Source organism: Pleurodeles waltl, chromosome 6, assembly GCF_031143425.1.
Source record: "Pleurodeles waltl isolate 20211129_DDA chromosome 6, aPleWal1.hap1.20221129, whole genome shotgun sequence".
NCBI lineage: Eukaryota > Metazoa > Chordata > Amphibia > Caudata > Salamandridae > Pleurodeles > Pleurodeles waltl.
The window spans coordinates 1,608,220,808-1,608,236,201 of NC_090445.1; the positions used below are offsets into that span (position 1 = coordinate 1,608,220,808).

Genomic DNA, 15,394 nt, shown 5'->3' on the forward strand with positions numbered 1-15,394 from the left:
TGTGAGGACATAACTTTATTCTGGCTGGACACCATAATATCAAACATGCCCATATGATGTCAGCAGTAACCATGATACCATACGTGGGGTGAGAACTATGTGCCTGTGATGAATTCTTAGAACAAGGGTGTACACAGTTTGTGAAGGGTGCCCATGGTTATGCGAGGGGTCGGAATTACACTATAGGCATCATAAGGTCAAGTATTCCCATAAATATATTCAAGTTGGACATCATTAAGCCAAGGCAGGATCCCATTTAAAAAGGTGTGGTCACGGTTAGGCCCAGGATCTGCAAAAACATTTTGTTAGCCTTCCTAATGTTGTGGGGCATATTAATATAGCCCTAGTTCAGTCTTCTTTGCTATTGATGCAATTTACTATAGATGTGGCACGTTGCACAAAATGTCTTGTGTACGTCTAATATTGTTTGACATTTTATGTTTTGGGGTTTTGTGTGAAGAAATGAACACATTTATTTCTGGATCACAGTTATGTGGGGGGATATCATAGTGCCCAGATGACTCCCTAATGGAAAGGGGAACTATAATATTCGAGTAGGAATACTCTTCCAGGGAAATCAGACACTTGCCATACCTTCCTGCTCTGCATTTGGTAATCTCAGCATGTTTTTCATTCCAAGGGTCTGAGTCTCTTCTTTGACGAATTGTATAGCACTTATATTGTTGTGCAGGCATTTTTTTCTTGTGTAATTGTTCTGGTTCTCTCTTGGTGTTGTCTGTGCATCTTCATCTCTTGGTTTTGCTCTTATTTCTTTTGTCATTTATTCTTATCTCAATCTTAATAATAGAAATGTGCCCTTCATGGACATGTTTTATCCTTGCTCCTGCCCCCTGTATGTGTGGATCATACCTGTAATAATTTCATTTTTTCTTAAGTCAGTTTATGCATTTGTTGACAGCTTAGTACAGCCTATAGTCATATGTGTTAGATCTTCTTAGACTGTTTTAATGTATTTGCCTCCCTTATCTTTGGCCCAATTTGTTTTAGATTCCCATATCTGTAAATCTTAAAGCTTCATCTTTTGTTGGTGGCATTTCAAAGTAAAAAATAGGAGTGATCAAAAATAACCCGTACTGGCTTTTAACCTTGATTTAAAATGGAGTTTTGTTAATTAATTCAAAAGCTATTTAGTTGAACATTGTGCTTAATGTATTTTGTTTGCGTTTTTATGAAGCATGTTAGCAATGAACCCAAAGAAGCAGCTAATCAAAGTGAGCCTCATGACGAAAGCAATGGCAAACAAGTTTTGGAATCAGTCAAACCTCAGCCTCTGCCCTATCTGCAACCTTTCCAGCAATCGCTACCTCAGAACCAGACCAGCCCAGCTGCAGCCACAAAACCACATTCAGGTATTGTTTCCAACTTTGTTTCAAACTACTTTAGTTTTCCACCTTTGTTTTCATTCTTCTTAGAAAGTATTATCCATGCATTCAAATTTTGTGATCCGTGAATCCCACTCCTTAGCTGAGTTTTTCCACTCCAATGAGATATTTTCTGTTTGATGTTTTAGAGCATTGGATAGCAACTGTAAAACCAGGACTCAAATTTTCAAATTAAACAATCCAGCAGAAGAAGTTTTAATGTTTCTATTTTAGTGCCATAATCTAGAATTTCTTTTCTTCACTGGTTTACCCTTTTCTGTGTACTTTAGAAAAAACTGTAGCCATAACCACGCTTCCTCCCTGATGTGAAATCCTCTTAGCAAATAAGTCATTTTATGTTATACCATTCGTTAGAAGAGATGATATCAGATGACCGCTTTAGGCGAGTTTCTTTATAGAAAATACCCCGTATGGTATCCATCAATTCTGTATGAATTGTCAGAATAGGTATAGTTGAGACCTCTTGTTCCCCAAAAACCGAAAAGAGATTTAGAAATTATAAATAAATATCCCTAATCCGAAATGGATTTGCGCTCTACCAAGATCTAATTTAAAAGAAGCATTAAAAAACCTCATTCAAGAAGATATTGTGGATGCTAGGTCTAAATATGCCAAGGCCCTGAAGCAAGCAAAAAAAAAGCTGGGAAGAGTGAATCTGGCAGAGGTTATTGGTTGCAGTTAAAAATAAGGAGGATGCTTCTTTTTGGAGACTGCTGGCTTGCAGATCCAGAGGGGGAAATGACTCCATCAGCTCATATATTCAACCTGATAGATGGGTGACCCATTTCTCTGAAATGTATGCCTATCCTGTATTGCATGACCCTAAGGTTATCAGATATGATGATGATGTAGCTTCGACAAATAGCTCCTCTGAGAGCATTGCCTTTTCTATAGCTGAAACAACTGATGCTATTAATTCTCTGAGGCCAGCTAAAGCCCCTGGTCCTGATAAGATACCTGGGGACCTGTTTAAATTTGAGCCCACTATATGGGCATGGTATATCAATTTTTTGTCCAATGCCATAGCAGCAGGTGGTCCCATTCCTGATTCATGGCGTGGTGCAGAAATAATCCCTGTTTACAAGAAAGGTGATGTAGGTTTGCCAGCGAACTATTGACTGATTAGCCTTATTGATATTCTCCAAAAGATCTTTGCGAAACAAATTTTGGCCAGACTTACGGAATGGGTTGTGAAGAACCAGATTTTATCCCCTCTACAGGCTGGATTTCGTTCAAAAACTAACACTATGGACCAAGTCTTTAGGTTGTCACTATTATTCTGGAAGTATGTCACCTTAGCCAGACAGAAATTATATGTGGCCTTTGTAGACCTGAGATCTGCTTTTGATCTTGTGCCAAGAGAGAAACTGTGGGGAGTTCTGAAACAAAATTGGTACCCCAGTGAATTTAGTACATTTAATCTAAAGATTGCACGAGAATACTTATGCACAAGTAAGATGGGGTAACCAGGGAGAACTCAATGACAGAATAGATATCAGGAGAGGGGTACGACAGGGTTGTGTCCTTGCTCTGACTCTTTTCATCTTGTTCATCAATGAGGTAGTGCAAGTTATTACTAATTGCCAAAATGATGCGCCCTCTTTGAATAACACACAAATCCCGATTCTGCTATTCGCTGATGATTCTCTCTTGATCTCCCGAACACCGATGGGCCTACATGTATTAATGGATAGGTTTAGCTTGTTTTGTGATGACTTTGGGTTGGAGCTTAATCACACCAAAACTAAAGTTATGACCATGGGACGTGGTCCCACCAAAGGATATACCATCCTTCACAAAGGGACTCCATTGAGTAAGGTTTGTTCCATTGATTATCTGGGGGTCAGAATTAGTAAGGATATGCAGTAGGAGGCCCAGATTAATAAAAGCTCAGCCCTTCTGGCACATAGATCTGGGGCAATTCTGCGCTTCCACAAGTCGACTATCGAGAGAGTAGTCACTCCAGCCGTAAACATTTATCGGGCAAAGGCTCAGAGTGCTGTGGCTTACGTGGCAGAAGTCTGGGCGTACTCAAATGCTGGTAAACTTTCAATAGGAGAAAATAATTTTGTAAGATCACTCTTGGCTTGTCCATGTAATACTCCTTTGTTACCAATGTTTTGGGACCTCGGACTTGCACGTATCTCAGACATTATAGCTTTAAGACCGCTGCTTTTCTGGGTACGTGTTTGGACTACTCCTGAGCTACTCGCATATAAGGAATCCATCCAAGATATTTTAGACAGACCTAACGTGCTTACTATTCCTTGGTTTAAACACATATCAAAATGGTTTTTCCATTCTGGGTCTTAGTAACTACTGGAGCCATCCTTACAACTTAAGGAAAGAGCAGAAGAAGCATCTAAAAACAGCTTATTGGGCGTATGTCAGGGGAAACCACTTGCTTCATTTGTCTCATGGCAGATTGACTTCTAAATTTCTTGACACCAAGTGGCATCCGTGTTTTGAACTGTTTATGGATCTTATTACTGATCCATTAAGCAAGAGTTTGTATATTCAGTTCAGATATGGATGCCTACCTCTTAAATCTTTTGGCAATAGGCGGGATTCTGCTCTGAGAACTGATTTATGCCCGAGTTGTAGCACTTCTCCGGAAACCATTGTGCATTTTATGTTCATATGCCCAGCATATAGGATTGCTCGTCGGAGGTGGCTACGTCCATTTTGCAAGAACATGGGGATCAGATGTTGTATAGATGCTTTAAGGATTATTGTGAGGGACACATCCTGTCCCCTATTCTGTGCAGTTAGCAAGTTCCTTACGGCTGCATGGCATATACGAATTTGCCAGTTCAAAAAGATTTTTTTATTATTATGAGGCCCTATGATCAGGGTGTTAGTTTGCTGGATGATATTTTGGCTATCTTGAGGAACAAGGTTTAGGTAGTTATGCACTGTGTGAAGAGAAATACCTCCTTGATTTTAGTATTTGTTTTTATGCCTTTCATGTATTTTTGAATGTAAGATATTTATGATTTTAACTTTTATTCTTGTATTGTGTGATTTTATGCTTTGATCGTTTAAATTAACCGAATAAAGCGATGTATTGATGATGATGATGAAGTCATTTTATAGTATAAGGAGTTCTAAATCCTGGATGGTTACTTTATCAATTTGGTGTGTGCAGTAATTTTTTTCAGTTTTGTTGCGCTCTAATATGTTGCGTCCTTTGTACAGTGGAAAGTCTTAGTAAACTTACATGAATTTTCATTCTTGGACTATGAAGTGTCCAGTGTTGTAGGGGAGTTCAGAGCAGATTTAGCAAAACTGGTTCTAAGTGAGTGAGCCTGGTTCCTTTAATTGGGAGTCTGTTATGATCACCACTTGTACAGCATTGGTAATCTGAGTTCTTGCTAAAGGGTTAACCATATGAGATGGAAAGGTCATGGATACCCAGATTCCTCAGGTGCTTCCAGAAGGAGAACTCCGCTAATTGTGTGATTGAAACCCAAACTATCTTGCAAAATTCTACAAAGGTCATGCCTGCAACTGGAGTTTGATTTTGGAACCTCAGACTTTTTATTTGATCAGGTTTGAAAAATGTAGATCTGTTTGCAAGAGCAGAAAACAGAAAATGCCAACTCTTCACCTCGAGGTTTCAAGACCATCAGAAAGGAAGAAATGCTCTGTCAATAAACTGGTCAGGGAGATTTGCTTTTGTCTTTCTGCAGAGTCCCCTAATTTCGAGAGTACTGGAAAAAGCGATACAATCTGGGATAGACTTCATCTTAATAGCCTCACAATGGGCCAGGCAGACATGGTACTTGCTGCCAGTGGGGGACTCCCAGTCCCAGGAACACCTCGTCGACAGGAGGAGGGGCAGAGCCAGGAACGGAAGCTCTTTCAGCGTGTCGCGCTGCCCCACATCGCGTCTTGCTGCCAGTGGGGGACTCCCAGTCCCAGGAACACCTCGTCGACAGGAGGAGGGGCAGAGCCAGGAACGCGAGCTCTTTCAGCGTGTCGCGCTGCCCCACATCGCGTCTTGCTGCCAGTGGGGGACTTCCAGTCCCAGGAATGCCTCGTCGACAGGAGGAGGGGCGGAACCAGGAACGCAAGCGCTTTTAGCGCGTTGCGCTGGCCAGCATTGTGGGACGTGCCTGGGCGAAGCCCAGCCCAAGGGCAGGCCTGTCCATGCCAGTCTGAGACCGCCTGAGGCTGGGCCACCCCTCTTGGATTCAAGGTAGGAACAGTCGAAGGAATACTTGTTGCTGTTTGCCATTTTAAGTTTGTGTCATAGTTTTCTTTGTATATGTAATGGGGAAGCGCAAGGAAAAAGGAAGCCTTGTATTGGGCTCAGCACAAACCAAAATCCCGAAGCTTCTTTAAACACCACATACCCTCTCTAACTGTGTATCTAATGAAATAGACACTTGGTTTGAAGAGGTTGAATCTATGCTGAATAAAAAAGAGAAGAACCCACGAAAAGGGAGGAAAAGTGGCACCCTTGTTCCCTTTTTGACGGTTAGACTTTCTAGTAAAGGAAACACTCCCATAAATAAAGATCCCTCATTAGCACTGGTATCCCAGGCCTATGGCACACATGTAAAGCCTTTGGGATCTAGTTTAGTACAATCAAGCACAGAAGATACTATGCCAGGCAAAGTGATTGTCCACGATATTCCTTGTACAAATCACTTTTTGCCTTTGGATCTACAGGACCAAATCTGGGACCAGGAAAACTCCCCCACAAGTTCATGATCCCTTAATCAACATCTTCATACAGCATCTACTCAGGAGGAAGTGGTTTCTCTTATTACTGGCTTAAAAGAAGAAGCGAGGGAGCTGAAGTCATTATTGGTAGTAGTACAAAATACTCTCTGCTCCAACAGTCTGACGAAGGATATTGTTGTTACTCAAAAAGAAGAGCCTGTTAGTATTAACATCCGCACTTCCGTGCATCAAGGAAGTGCAACGAACAGAAGTTGTTCCAGCTCTTCCGCTAGACCAGCATATGATGCAAGAGAACCCCTGGTTAAGTCCTCTGGTCCACCGTGCCCCAGGGGTCACTCTGGTGTTCCATGTGGGCTTCGACCGTGTCCAAAATTGGTGTGGGATTCGTTTATTGTGCTTAACTCTTGCAATTGTTCTTGTAATAGATATCCAATTTATATGTGCAAGGTCCCTCCTTTACCTTCTAATACACGAGAAGATAAATCATCATTACTAAACAAGGCCATTTATTGGATACAATATACCAGAACATGTGATTCTATTATCCACTCAGATATAATATCGGCTGAGCGTTTTTCTGAGAAAGGAGGCCACTGGGACCTTATAAAACTAATGTTATCTAATCCACGTTTGGTAAAGGGTCTGTTAACCATGGAAGCCCGAAATCCCATGAGAAATGGTTCAAATATGTATTTAAAAAATAGTTGGTCAGTGAATAGCTCCATATTGAAGAAACCCCCATCCATCGTGAATATGAGGACCCTTAATGAGGGGTCAGTCTCTTCTGATGAGACGCATGTTATGGCCCACAAGAAGGAACATGCCTGTCTGATGGAGAAGCCAAATTTATGTGAAATAGAACAAATAAACGTTACTTCGGACATCGATTGACTGGTTCCCTCTTTAGCCCCTTGGGTTAATAGTGTTTCCCCCGCTAAGATTAATTCGAAGCCAGTTGGTGACTTAGGCTTGGAACCCCTTCGTTTAAAGAGTCTGGCCCCAGGGTTCAACATTAACTTGGTCAAATCAAAATCTATGGAGAGTCACGTAAGAATGTGTACCCTTGAGCTCCCCCGGAAGGGCCTTCGGGAACACAAGACCTTAACATCGGAGTTTATAACATGGAATGTGGCTGGAATCCATAACAAACTAGATGATGTTGATTGGGGGAGCTACATAGACCAATATAATGTTTGATTGTTTCAGGAAACGTGGGCCACTGCAAAAGTTTACAGACTGGGATATAGTTAGTTTTGCAAGGAAGGGAGGCTGTCACCTGCCGGTAGACCAGACCATTGTAATCAAATGTCTAAATCTATTCAGTTGTTAAATACCCTTGTGCTGGATTGTCTCTCGTCACATTTTATTTAATGTGTCTTTGGAGACTTATTGTGTAATATTCCTCCTTATTCATCCCAAGAAAAACAGCCTAAACCTACTCCCAGGGCTCTCCAGGTCATAGATCTCATGATAACCCATGGTCTTCGCCCACGAAATGGGCGTTTCCTTCAGACAACCCTGCGAAACCCACGTTTTTTAGAGGGTCCTATAGTAGCATTCTTGACCTTGTACTTATTGATGTGAGAATATGGTATATTGTTAAAGATATTAAGGTGGGCAACCAATATAATAGTGACCATGCTCATTTCTCAGTAACATATGATAGGCAGTTTATAAAAATAGGTGTATTACACAAACATGAAGTCTCCCCTCCCTTTGAGGTGTCTTCTAATAAGCGTTCCCTGAAATGGGATTACTTCAGAATTTCCCATAAATTATGGGGAAAAAATGTGTGTTTTAGTATCAACCCATAAATTATCTGATGGTTCCGGCCCATATACCCCAAATGAGGTTATGGCCCTACATGCAGGCCTTTTCTCTGTCCTGAAAGTTATTTTTTAGAACTAGCAGGGAGAACAAACACCCGGGTTCAGATAGCCACTCTACAAACCTTACCAAACCACCTACAAGCAGTCTTATACGAGCAATAAAATCCTAAGATAGAGCTAAGATAACGTTTGCAGGGCGTGAGTATGCAACTGCACTTAAAATTAGCAACAAACTGTGGGAGGAGATATCATGGCAAAATCTACTGGCTGCAAAGGACAGAAACTCTAAGTGTTTTTGGTCCTTGGTGGCCAGAAATGGACGAAATGAGAATTTTAGACCTGACTGCCATATCCCACCTGAAAATTGGAAAACCCACTTTACTGAGTTGTATAGCCATGAGCCTCTTTTTCCTATTGTCAATGACAATGAACCAGTAAATGTATCGCCCCCTGCAGTCAATCTCATCCCTTTACTTTAAAGGAAACTGAAATTGCCATCAGGGCCCAAAAATCAGACAAGGTGCCGGGGTTGGATGGTATACCCTCAGATATGTTTAAATCTGATCTCGATTATTGGGGCCCCTATGTCAACAGTGTGTCAAATGCCACTTTGGTATGTGGCATTTACCCTCGGACCTGGAAGAGAGCAATTATTGTACCCATTTATAAAATAGGGGAGAGTGGTATCCCGGATAACTATAGACCAATTAGTCTTTTGGATAATCTACTAAAACAAATTCTGCTACCAGGTACTGAGCAGGCTTAAGGAATGGATTGAAGAAAAGCAGTCAGCCATTTACAGGCGGGCTTTAGTCAGATAATAAGTACAGTTGACCAGGTCTTTCGATTTTCTTACAATCAAATGGAAGACGGTGGACTTGGATGCAGGGAAACTCTGTGTCGCTTTTGTAGATCTTAAGTCCGCTTTTGATTTGGTCCCACGTTTCAAACTGTGGGAGGTTATGAGTAAAGTTGGAGTGCCGGATCCCCTATGATCAAAGACTTGTATTCCGAGAGCTATGCCAGAATTCTTTGGGGGGGACAAAAAGGGGAACTAACGAATGAGATCCCAATATGCAGGTGGGTGAGACAGGGATGTGTGCTGGCCCCTACACTCTTCCTATTGTTCAATAATGCATGCATTCCTTACTTATTGGACTGTGTTAGTGATGCACATAAAATAGGTGGGGCAAGGACCCACGGTCTGTTGTTTGTGGACGGTACTTTGCTGTTATCCAAAACTGCCTTTGGTCTTGCTAACCTGCTTGAGACGTTCACAGGTTTTTGTAAAGATCATGGATTGGAAATTAATACTTCCAAAACCAGGTTCTTGTTTTTGGTGACACAAAACATAAAGTGAGAAGCAGATATTTTTGGATGGGGAAGCTCTAGGAAGGGTGACTGACTTTGATTATTTAGGAATGAGATTGGAGGACTCACACAATTGGCAGGCTCATTTATCGAAGTCCTTGATGAGCCTAAAACAAAAGTCTGGGGGCATTTTGAGATATGCTGCCAGATCCCCCAAGTTTGCCATCACTCCTGTGATGGAAATATATAAAGCCCAAATAAGAGGTGGGGTTTTATGTGGTGGGGACATTACAATTTGAAGGAACTAGAAAGAGCTGAAAATTATTTTTATAAAAGCTTTATTAAAAGTACCTGCAAGTTCTCCCACATTGCCCATCAGGATGGACTTAAATCTCCATTCTGTCTCACATATAGCTGTCTTAGTACAATTAATGTACTGGATTAGGATCTGGTCTTTGGATATTTTCAGCCCATATGGAGTTTGGTTGAATGCTTTGATGAGTAAGCAAGCTATTAAAAAAGTTAGGCGGCGTAGTTATGTTGAAGAAACTTTTATTAAACTTGGGCTGGGACCCTATTGGACAGATCCTTCTCGCCTCCCACAAAATGTAATGCAGGTTGTAAAGGACACGTACTGGTTAACTCTACAAGTAGGAAAGTTAGCAGAGGTTCCTTCGTTTAGTATGACAAATAGTTTTTAATCATTTAAATGCCACTATGAATTTGAGCATTATATGAACTTGATTGTAACTCCTCTAGCACGTGCACTTTACATTAAATTTAGATTAGGATCGTTACCACTACCCACTTTCACTAGTAAATGGTCCAATTCTGATAGTCATTCTGACTTATGCCCAATGGGATGTGGAGTTGCCAAATGCATTGCCCATGTTTGATTTCAATGCCCCGCCTATTCCAAGCAGAGGGCACATTGGATTATACCACTTTGCAGATCCATGGGTTTTAGAATCGCCTATTAGCCCTTAGGATTTGCAAAACAAACTCTTATGGGAATGTGGCATGCATATTGGTAACATTTGTGGAGGCATTTTGGTATATCAGATGCAAAGCCTTGGAGTGTAATTTATAATGTATTGTCTTGAAGTCGTTATGAGTGTAGTACTGTAGTTTGGAAGTTAATCCATGAATTGTAGTAACAACAAGTGAAGGAGTTGTGTTGTCCTCCTGAAGCTATTTCTTTACACTGTGTCACAATTTTATATTTATTTAAATTATATTGTATCACTTCTTTTATTGTTCTCTAAATTCTAGATTTTTATGTGCCATACTTGACTCATGGGCGTATGCCATTAGTAACTAGAGGATATTATAATACTATTTTTATTGTATTAATGTGTCTTGTAATTGTGCTTTTATGGTGTCTTTTTTTTTTAACTTGAACTTCAACTTTACATGGTACTCCGATCTATTAGAACTGTCCAAGGGACAAATGATCAGGGAGGAACGGGACCTCCTTACAATGCAGAAAGGACAGGTGTTCCATCAACACTCAAGCTAGCAGCCTGGCGCCTGAATACATAGAATTTGGACACCTACATTTACCACCTAGAAGTAGGGAAATATTAAAGGAGGCAAAAATCATACTACTAGACAATGGTGTGCTTCAAAATAAAGGAGGTATCTGCACTGGTGCACAAACTATAATACAGCGAGACAATGGAAACAGTAACAAAATGTACTGGACAATGGGATAAACTATTAATCACTCAGGTTGCATTTAACAGCTATTGTAGCATATACCAGGGAAACTTCATGTAAAAGCTTCTTCACTGCGTCAGCGGTAAAAGAATCCCAGAGGGTTCAAAGAGAATCACACCTCCAAGGAAAACACCATCACCCATGTGGAGCCTAAACACAGGACTAGCACAGCTGATGGCCAAACATTTGAACCCATACATAGGGTGGACCTCCAAAATGTGTCACTAAAAGCAGCATTTTTAGTTGCAGTCATATCACTGCGGGGGTGAGAGAACTCCAAGGAGTAACAATCAGGAATCATAACAATGGATACATAAAGACAAGGTGGTTCTCTTAACAAACCCTCAGTCCCTACCCAAGGTAGTGAGCAAATTTCACATCAATCAAAGCGTTCAGTTGCCAGTGTCCTTCAGAAACCCTCACAAACAAATGGAGAAAGCTCTGCATACCCAGGATATGAGGAGAACTTTATTATACAACTTACAAGAACACAAACCGTTTCACAGAGGAGACCAGTTGTTCTTCTCATATGGAAGATCAACCAAGGGATCTCCAGTCTTTAAAGGAACAATTGCAAGATGGGTTGTTGAAGCAATACAGATATTCTACTCAACAGCGGAGAAGACACTCCCCTCTCGTCCAAAAGCTCATTCAACAAGAACGGTGCAGCTCTAGCATGCTTACCGAACGTACCCATAGAAACAATCTGTGCATCAGAAACATGGGCCTCCCCACGCACTTTTGCAAAACACTACTGTGTGGACATCCAGTTGAACAAAGAAGCACATGTAGGTCAAAACAGCACAGGTTTGCTAGTTCTTCCTCATTTTGTCCCAAACAACCCAAAGAAACCGATACCGCTATATAATCTTATGCACAGCATGTGTATCCAGAAAAGTATTCATACTGCAAAACAAAATGGTTGCTTGCCAGTAGAGTTAGTTTTGCAGCTTGAAGAGTTTTCTGGAATCACATGTGACCCACCCTGCTCCCCAGAAATGGGACACAGTGCAAACAGGTGGTGAAGGGAAGAACATATAAAGGACGTACTGCCAAGTAACAAGGAAACAAAAGAAAGAAAGAAAAAGGAGAAAGAAAAAAGAATCTGAAGTTGGCTACCATGCACATGAACATCTCTGATGTCATACAGGGAACGGACCTAACACCAAAAGGTGGTCGCCGGTACCCACAAAAAAACTAAATGAGAAAAGGAGACCGACCATTCCGGACGCAACCACTATATGATGGAATAATGCACAGTATGTAAATCCTGAAAACTCTTCAAGCCGCAAAACTCCTCCTCTGGTAAGTAATCATTTTGTTTCAGAAGGCAACACAAACAGTGAATAATGGATTGTGTTACTGAGCTTGTAATAAGTGTGACTGGGTTGGTAAAAATAACTATACTGTTTATGTATTTTTTTACATAGTAACTAAAGGTTTTTGCCCAATTGGCTCCCCTTTTACCATCAATTTACAGTGCATTACTGAGACTGAAGTACCTTCTTGCATCCAGGAATATGCCTGCAGTACAGTGACAGATGGTCAGAGTAAGCTTGTGCTAAAGTAGTGACTTCCAGTTCATAGTGCTTACTGTCAGATACACTGCATAGGCTGTAGATCTGTACATACATTTCTTTGCATTTTACAAAGGAGACAGTACATACAAATGAGTAAAGTAAAACCATCAGATCAAAGTACAATCAAATAGGTGTGCAGCACATTAGTAGTATCTTGTCCCTCAAGCCGGTTAGGGGGCGGTGGTCATCCAGTATAGGTACTCCACTTTCACCGAAGTTGAGGTGGGGAGAGGTAGTTTGGGGAAGTCGGGGAAGCGTGAAAGCACACATATATAACCACTGACACACCCTTGTCAGACCATCCTTTGGAGGAGAGGGTGCCGAGGAGGATGAGGAGGGGGCTTAGGGCACTCAGCAGCACTGTGTCCTCGGACCATCCAACCATTACACAACATAATCACATCTCTTACCCATCAAGCCACTAAAGTCACCCGGCCTTCACTAATGAGTGTGAGGGTGCAGTACGTCTGCCAGGATTCAGCTTAGTCCTCAACCACATTGTGGGTGCCCGCAGCCCCCGTGAGCTCAGGGCAGAGCCACCAACTACTGCCTCACTCTTTTTCCAAAAGGTCTACCATTGCGCTCCAGATGATCTCGAGGTGCCTTTCCATGTTATCATCTGAACGGACCCCCCAGAAATGACACTCCTCAGCCACTGCCCACTAGAGTAAATCATCCCTCCCTTTGGTTCCCCGCTTCCTCGACTTCCCCAAACTACCCTGTCTGTGACACTGGGCTTGCCCACTGAATTGCGATGCGTCGTCTGGCAAGTATCTGTCCTAGCTGGGCAAATCTGTACCTCATCTTGCTACCTTTTTTAGGTAGTGGTAACAGTTGCAGTAGACATTGTCTTGTTGTTCAGGTTTTGCACCCTTCACTCTCTGCACCTCTTGAGTAACTCCTCCTAAAAGGGTCTCCCCACATAGCATGTTAAAAGTCAGCCAGGTACACCTTGCACCTTCCTGCAGAACGTGTTGGATAAACCCTATCCAGACCCTGTAGTGTCAGGTATGCTCTATGTAAGTAGTAAAATTGTGTTAACTTAAATCTTGCATTGCTGGCCACTTCCTGCGCCTGGGCACTTCTCCACTCTGTTCCAGTTATACTGTGCGGATGTTACATGAGTCTGCCTATCGCTCTTTAGGGCAGTATATAACCAGGAGATACCACCCGTGGTGGGCCAGGGTCTGCCATCATTCTCAGAACGCTTGATTCACTAGGTTTGCCTGGGAAGGTTGCCCCCAGCTCCTGGACCATGCGGGATACACTTGTGTACTGCAGAAATTACCCAGGACCGATGCCAAAGTGTACCCCTACCTCCTCCATCATCAGGAGAGTGTCGTTCAGACACAGATATCCCGCTCACACCTCCCTACTGCCAAATGTGAAACATCCATGGAGTTCTGTATTCATGTGAAATGTACAAAACCACTAAATGATGAGAAGCCTAGCTTAGGGCGCCCACCTCAGAACTTGGGTGACTGCCTTCTCCCACGCTTGTGCAACCTGCAGAACTATAACAGGGGTATCTGCTGGTAATCGGCGGCCTTGCATGATTAACTTGGGGAGGTCGTCCACAGCAGCTTGTCCCTCCAGTAACATCTTCTCTCATTTGGGACCATTTTTGTACCACAAAGCTGCATATTGGAACAAACTGGCCAGGTCTAGCTTTAGGACCGACAGCTGGAACCTGCTTTGTTTCCCAGCCCACACCAGGGACAATAACAATCCATCAAGCCTCCAAAATAAGGAGTTTGACAGGACACAGAACAAGTTCTGCATAGTGTAGAGGCACAGGGGTAGTAGGAACAGTTTGCTTAGCGCCACCCTGCTCATAACTGACAGTGACAGCACATCTGACACTACCTGTTCAGTGCTCGCCTTTGCCTTAGGTTTTTATTCAAAAGGTGAACCTGTGGTAAAAAACCTGGACCCAATCCCATCTGCTGCAGTACTTTCAGTAAATATTGGCAGGGCAAGGTATCAAATGTCTTCTCAATATCCAAGGCAACCACTGTTGCCTCCACCGCCGTGTCCCGGGTTCGTGCAGGCGATGAGAAAGCCTCCACAAGTTCATGTGGGTGCCTCTCCCCGGCATGAAGCCACATTGATCCCTTACCACTTATCCTAATCGCAACACCTGCACTTTTGCTAGTATCTTGATTTCCAAGTTGAACATGGACAGCATCAGTAGGAACTAAGACCTTACCAGGTTTTAAGAGCATTCATTATTATGGCCTCTCGGATATGGGTTGGTAAGGCACTGTTGGTTTGTGCCTCATGAAGAGTCTCCAACAGAGCAGGGAGGCGGAGTATGCCTGAAAAAAATACAACGGGAGACCATTGGGTCCTGGACACTTACAACGGGCCATGTCATGAAGGGATTCTTGTAACTCCTCCAAGTATGTCTTTGTTTAGCCCCTCTGTCTATGCTTGCTTTGTCGGTGGATCTCGACTCGGTTTAGAAAATCTGCCACTCCATGTGCTTTATTGCCTACCGATGTGGCATACACCCCTGCTAGGTGATCTTGCAACAATACGTTAATTGGTGCCTGTTCCACTGCTATTCCGCCGTCTGGTGGATTAAGGGAGAGAATCAACGGTTGGGGTCTTTTGTGTTTGAGCAACCAAGCTTGCATTTGTCCCGACTGGTCTCCTTCCCTGTGCAGCTGTTGTCTTTAATCTCTCCGCACATGGCAATCTAATCTGTCCCAGGTGGTTGTGACCTGCCTGTGTTCCTCGGTCCGTTGTTGTCGACTAATAAGGAGTTCCTCCCCTTCCTCCAGTTCCTGCTCTAGTCTCTTTCTAGTGCAATAGGTTTTACTGAGACTCTCGTCTCTAACAACCACCCTCAAAGCTT

At 42.5% G+C, this 15,394-nt stretch overlaps 1 protein-coding gene across 15 annotated transcripts in view; it reads left to right on the forward strand.

The window, feature by feature from the left end:
* The window catches only part of EHMT1 (euchromatic histone lysine methyltransferase 1), an 800,236-nt gene that overhangs the window by 233,548 nt on the left and 551,294 nt on the right, over window positions 1–15,394 (forward strand). For all 15 annotated transcript variants that reach the window (XM_069241478.1, XM_069241487.1, XM_069241485.1 and 12 more), the window contains one exon: window positions 1,196–1,370. In XM_069241478.1, coding sequence (XP_069097579.1) covers window positions 1,196–1,370 — 175 coding nt within the window. The remainder of the gene's footprint in view (window positions 1–1,195; window positions 1,371–15,394) is intronic.